Below are 6,511 nucleotides of genomic sequence, written 5' to 3'. Positions count from 1 at the left end.
GCGATGAGTATGAACATCAGTGGCCGAGAGTACGAGGATTCTTCTTCGTATTCTTCAGATTTGATCTCAGGAATAAGGAACGAAAAGGGAAGAGGAATTAAACTGAAGGGTTTAGTATTTGTTGAGTTTTCTCCAATTGAAACTGCAGCTATACAATCCACAAATGGAATTAGCAAAACCGCTTGTCTTCTTTTCTGCTAATTGGAACTAAGCCTTTCATTCTTCCAATTACAAATGAAGCACAAGGGACAAACGTATATATCCATCTAAAAGTTAGGTCAGCTTTAAAAATTTGGTAAACCAAACTCATTGTTGGCTATTGCTCATGTATATAACAAACACAGCTTCGCTAGAATATTGAGAGTTCTCGTTGGCAAACTATATTGTTATTATTTCATCCAAACTATTATATAGTGTCTATGGACAAGGGTGAGAGCATTATTTTAAGTGGAAATTGTAGTAACCGAGATCATCTTACGAGCAATGATCTGATAGATTTGAGCAATGTGAGGGTTCTGCTTTGCGACACAGATGCTGAGAGTTGCCAGGAAGTATTAGCCCTTCTTAAGAAATGTTGTTACCAGGGTAATATCTCCGGCGCGGTACCTTATTCTATATGTTGGAAAACATTGCTTCCTAATTAGCATTGGCACCCCATATTGTAGTACTGCAAAATTTATAAACCTTGTTGTTGTGTTTTCCAACATTACTTTCAAAACCATTCTGTTATATTTTCCATTTTGAGGAAGTATTAGATTAGGTATGATACTCCTTAATTAGGTTTCTGTTTTAGGGAAGTATTAGATTAGGTATGATATGCCTTATTATGGTTTCCAACATTACTTTCTAAATCACTCAGTTATATTTTCCTTTCTAGGAATGTGTTAGATTAGGTAAGATACTTCCATCATAACAAGTTAAGTGAGATAACATTGAGACAGATAGTTAGCAGACTAAATTAGTCAAGTTGTTCATTGCTGTATAAACCACTTTTCCCTTTTCCTGTTTATGGATATATTCTGTGTGCATAATTAATACACAATTAACCAAATTGATTCCCCAATGGGAACAGAGACATTTCCTATTTAAAGTTTAAGCGCACAATCAAGAAAGATGATCGTTGCTCCGTGTTTCCATTTAGGAAGACTTGTCAGTAGATAAGTCACATGATTTAACAGCAATTAGGCCAGCTTTAATACTTGGAAAAATCTCATCCTTGAGATTGGAGAGTGTTTTTTTCATTACTGTCTTACTATCTCTTAGAACTTGAGGGGAAGTATGTCATATAAATGCATGATTTGTAACTTCTTGAGTCAAAGACACTTAACTCTAATTGATTCAACGGAAAAAGGCAGAACTGTACTTAGAAGTATTAGAATTGGTACAAAATTACCCTCCGTCCACCTATTTGAATAAAAACGCCTCTGTCGTTCTTTTTTTGGCTCAACATTACCCTTATTACTAACAGAAAATTCATAAAAAAAAGAAAATTTAATTAATATCCACGTGTCACCGTCCCATTGGCCTAACATAAACCCCAACCCATAACCCGCCCAGATATTGACCCGCTCCAATTTTAAAACATAACTCTCTCTTTCTTCGCTATTTCATTTTAGTGAGCATTTACTTACGAGTGTATGTCTACTATTATTCATGAGGCAAACTCAAAATTGAGTTCTCTATTAGAATTATTTTTATGGAAGATGAAAAGAATTGTCATATACTTCTTAATGCAAAAAGTTTAGATTCTTTTTGTTTATGCAATGGGTGTTCTTTATTATATAATTTTTCTTTATTTGAAATTTGTGGGGGATTTCTTCACTATTTTTTGTCGTTCCTCCGTGAAAATTTGAGGATGTTTTTTCAATTTTTTTTATTGTTTATGTGATGTGTATTTCTATTATTTATTTATTTCATTATTTATTCAATTTATATGTAAGCTTTTCTACTCCGTGTAACGGGTATTGTGCAATTGTCATATTTCATACACACTGGGTTCATATGATGTACTAATAATAGTTAATAATTTTTTTAGATAATTTCTTCACTAGTATTTGTTTTCTTATTTTGATTGTTATCATGGATTCAATTTTCTTGATTAGATTACTGTGTTAAGTCTAGTAAAAAAAGGATTTTCTACTCATAATTTGTAAATGAGATAGGCTACTGTGTACGTTGCTATTTCCGATGGATCCACCGGTGAATTCCGCCCAAGTAACAATAAGGCAGAGAGAGAGAGTTGTGTTTTGAAATCGGAGCAGGTCAATATTCAGACGGGTTAATGGTGAGTTTAGTTATATTTTAGTTGAAGTTTAAGTTAGGCCAATGGAACGGTGACACGTGGATATTAATTAAATTTTCTTTTTTTCCCCAGAATTTTCTGTCAGTAATAAGGGTAATGTTGAGCCAAAAAAATAATGGGACATTTTTATTCAAATAGGTGGACGAAGGACATTTTTGTACTAATTTTGATACTTTAGCGGCAGTTTTGGCCCTTTTCCGTTGATTCAGTGACTATATGTAAATGCCTCATTTTTCTTCTCTAATATAATATTGAGATCTGTCACCTTTTATTTTCTTCTTGCTGCGCAGTTATCCCAGTGTCTTCAGTAGTAGACGCGTTAGATGCACTGAACTCTCAGGGGCCGTGTATAGATATCATACTTGCTGAAGCCTCTCTTCTTATTTCCAATGGCGCGAAGATTTTCAATTTCATCAAGCTGGACATCAATTTAAAACACATTCCTGTTATCAGTAAGCTCTTTTTTCTTCTTTTATTTCTAACAGAGACACAATCAGACCTCTCTATAACAACATCTCTATATAACAGTCATTCATTATAAAAGCAAAGTTTTCTCAAAACCAATTTTTATGCTAATATATGTCCTCTATAACAATACTTCACTATAGCAGCCAAAAACTATCGGACGAGACTTTTATAAAGAGATTTGACTGTAGTAGAAATCACTTACAAGCGCAGTTCACAAAGCCTAATGTAACTTTATGTTTTGGCTTCAATTCTGTTGTGGAAGTGATGTTGGACGAGGATGAGGTCCCTCTCGTCTTGAAAGGTTTGGTGCTTGGAGCAACAGATTATCTTGTCAAACCATTCAGCAGTATTGAGCTAATGAAGCTGTGGACTCACATGAAAAGAAACAGCTCAAAGTTAGTATATTAATAAGATTCTCTTAGTGATTGATGTTAAATGTGTTATTCTTACTTAAGTAAAATAATGGAGAGTTTTCCAACTGATGGAATATCACTTCATGAAATTCTTCCTCTGAAGTACAACCTTTATGTGGTGGAAAACTACTCTTGATGATATTTACCAATTATTAGATCAAATGTTTGGCATAAATAATAGATGCCAAGGGACTGAAATTGAAAATGTTCTTTATTAGTTTCTCAAGTTATTTAAGTATTGGTTTGATTATAAAGGACACTGTTTGTTGCTTCTTATTAATGCATTTTCTTTCTCTTTTTCTTCCCCTTCTTATTAATGCCATTTCTTTTATAGTTCAATTGCTTTGAGTTTGTAAGATGAAGATAACAGAAATACCTGTTGGTGTCACTAAATCATTTTATTATTTTCTTAGTTTACCTTATTTTGTTGTTGTTATTGCTTGGTGCTACTGCTTTTCTTTTCGTCTTTCGTGAGCCGAGGATCTATCAGAAACAATCTCTCTATCTTCAAGGTGGGGTAAGGTCTGCGTACACACTATCCTCTCCAGACCCAACTTGTGGAATTACACAGGTATTTTTTTTTTTTGGTTGTTGTTAGTTTACCTTATTGATTAGGAAGCATAAATGAAGCGACATGCACCGTGATCATTCGTATAGTTGACTTCAATTTGTTTGAAATTAAGGCCCAGTTGTTGTTGTAAATTGTAATGATAGTTTAACTTATCCTAATGTTATTTAGTTAAACTGGGAAGACATGAGAGGAAAGATACAACTCATACATTTGGTACTTTGCAGAAAACAGACCCAACAAAGAAGTATGATGGCCTTTCTTGGTTCTCATCTTTTCCAACTTAGACTTTGAAAATGACTCTTGCTCCAATTATGTCGTTCCAACTTGAGAAAAGAAACTAAAAACCTTTCTTGCCAAACCAATTTTTAGTAATAACATAAGTAGAAATATTTATCTCAATGAGTAATTTAAGGCACGGACGAGAGTCTTGGAATAACGATAAAGTTGTCTCCATACGACCTATAGGTCATGGGTTCAAGTCGTGAAAACAGTCATTAATGCTTGTATTAGGGTAGACTGTTTACATCACACCTTTTGGAACATGGCCTTTCTTGTGAATGCGGGATGTTTTGTACACCGGACTGCCATAATTTAAGGCACATGACACTTGAAAGGCCACTCCACCCATACAATACAAGAGCCGCCCTTGTTCCTCTTTTTTTATACTCATTCCTCTATTTCTATTAGTGGAAATTCAAATCTTGTTTATCACCTTAATCATTAGTTAATGAGTATATGACTCCTAAATTGCCTGCAAAACAACATCCAAGTAAGGTAATGAGTAGATGACTCCTAAGTTGGTTACAAAACAAAATCCAACTATCTACATCAAATATTTTCATGCATATGAATACAAAAATCTTTTGAAAAGACAAGGAAAAAATAAGTGGATGAGAAATGAACATGGTTATATTTATTGGTAATTTAGGAGAACCGGAGAACCACAAGAAATAAAAGACAAGAAGCAAAAAAAAAAAGAGTGATATACATTGTCAAGCTAAAGATTGATTACAAAAAAGTCATTTCTTTGTCGGTTTTGGGACAATTTACTATTAGAAAAATATTAATTCCAATTTAATGGACAATTTTTAATGAGAACAACATTGGATAAAAGGATATCCTAAAAGGTTTTAATTCCATTTCCTTGTTGCTTATTTACATAACTTTGAAGTAAAGAATACACTATAGCGTTATTATTTAGATAAAATTTTCATATAAATAAAAGTATCTCTCTAAGTTTTGAGCATTACTCTCTTAACTCAATATGAACTTGAATTGGTGAAATTCTATTTTCTCAATGGAAAAAAATTACTTTGATGTTTAGTCAAATCAATATATGTATGTCATATGTTTTTAAGAAAATATAAATATAAGCGAAATTTTCCTACTATACCAAGAAAATATTCACTGAATCATTAAAAACATTTCATATTTTCAATATTCAGACAGGTACGTACTTACTACTTACTATTGTTAACAATTAGTATTGCGGGAAAATAAATCAGGTGTACAACAGACTGAGTAGTAAAGATTCCCTTGCATTTTTTTTAGTTTTGTGAAAAAATTGGTTCCTCGCGAAAGGATAATGTTGTATCAACTTTCTTATATTAATTGAACTCGAAAATCTACCAGATTACTCGGTTGAAATTTGTGACATTGTAGTTCAAAGTGGAACACTTTAGGTCGGCGGCTTTCCAGCCATGCCCCATGACCCCTGGACGCGCTCTATGGCGTTCTGGCAAGCCTCCCAACGCCTAGCTCCATGGTTGGTTCCGTGGTCTTGGTCGCGCCAAGTGACAAGCGCGTGTGCCTATGTCGCCCCACCGATAGACCTCGTCAGCTCCCAGCCGCAGGCATATGCCAACAGCGCCGCGTGCGCAGACTTTGATGCTAAAGACAAGGTCGCTGCCAACAGATCGACTTCTACTTGGTAGGAATCTAAGTCCTTTTCATTGTAAATATAGAGTAGTTTTATTTCATGTATTTCCATTTTCTCTCTCTAGCTTAGTTAGGTCAAATCCTGTAACTTTGGTTTTTTTTTTTTAAGCACTATTAGAGGGGATCAAGCAATCAGACTTTCTAGCAAGCAAACAATTCTCTGTACTGGTGTCTCTTTCTCTCGACACCGTATTGCTTTTCTGTAGTAGCTTTCATTAATGCAATCAAGGTTTCTTTCATTCTCAATTCTCTTTTCTGTTCTTTCAATTGCTCTTGACATTGGTTTTTCCGTATGGCACTGACAATCTCCTCTAGCGTACGGAGGGGACCTCAGTTGGCGGATAGTAACTACACAATACAATAATTCATATCACAATTTGCCCACCTACCACAACCAACTCCAAAGATACAACAAAAATCAATAAATTTCAAAGCAAATAGCCCAAGGCTCCATACAACGTATATAAAACCTCAAAAATAACAACAGAGATGGAAAAGTAACTCAGCATAGAACAACACCTTCTTTAATCCAAATTTTTGATAAATATATTAAAGCCTCTTTTTAAGCTTATTTAATTAATTATTTGCATATGGAAAATCCATAATGAAATTAATTCCAAGAAATATCAAATTAACAAACACACGAAATTCACATAAAATCCAAGTGGCAATCACCCCAAATTATCATATAAAATACAAACCCGTCAAACAAGGGGCGAGGTATGACAAATAAAGGATTTACTATGTTTCAATAATTTTTCAATTTAATATATAAGGGTGTCTACAAATTTTAACCGGTATAAATTACACATATAAACC

General features: G+C 33.9%; 1 protein-coding gene across 1 annotated transcript; it reads left to right on the top strand.

Moving 5' to 3' along the window:
• The first annotated feature begins 364 nt into the window (after window positions 1–364).
• On the top strand, window positions 365–3,440 carry LOC104099887 (two-component response regulator-like APRR1). The gene is made up of 3 exons (XM_009607021.4): window positions 365–585; window positions 2,593–2,754; window positions 3,033–3,440. Exons 1-3 carry the CDS (start codon window positions 420–422, stop codon window positions 3,176–3,178), a joined length of 474 nt encoding a protein of 157 aa, XP_009605316.1. The 5' UTR covers window positions 365–419; the 3' UTR covers window positions 3,179–3,440.
• Window positions 3,441–6,511: the final 3,071 nt, after the last annotated feature.

This window comes from Nicotiana tomentosiformis, chromosome 6 (genome assembly GCF_000390325.3).
Source record: "Nicotiana tomentosiformis chromosome 6, ASM39032v3, whole genome shotgun sequence".
In the NCBI taxonomy this organism is placed as follows: Eukaryota; Viridiplantae; Streptophyta; class Magnoliopsida; order Solanales; family Solanaceae; genus Nicotiana; species Nicotiana tomentosiformis.
The sequence above is the reverse complement of the archived record's forward strand: the minus strand, read 5'-3'. Positions and strand labels throughout refer to the sequence as shown.

Bases quoted from the DNA above. Each gene is read 5' to 3' on its own strand.
- LOC104099887 (XM_009607021.4), top strand. From the start codon at position 420: ATGGACAAGGGTGAGAGCATTATTTTAAGTGGAAATTGTAGTAACCGA. The intron at 586-2,592 runs GTAATATCTCCG...CTTGCTGCGCAG, and splicing joins TAAGAAATGTTGTTACCAGG to TTATCCCAGTGTCTTCAGTA. The intron at 2,755-3,032 runs GTAAGCTCTTTT...CTGTTGTGGAAG, and splicing joins AAAACACATTCCTGTTATCA to TGATGTTGGACGAGGATGAG.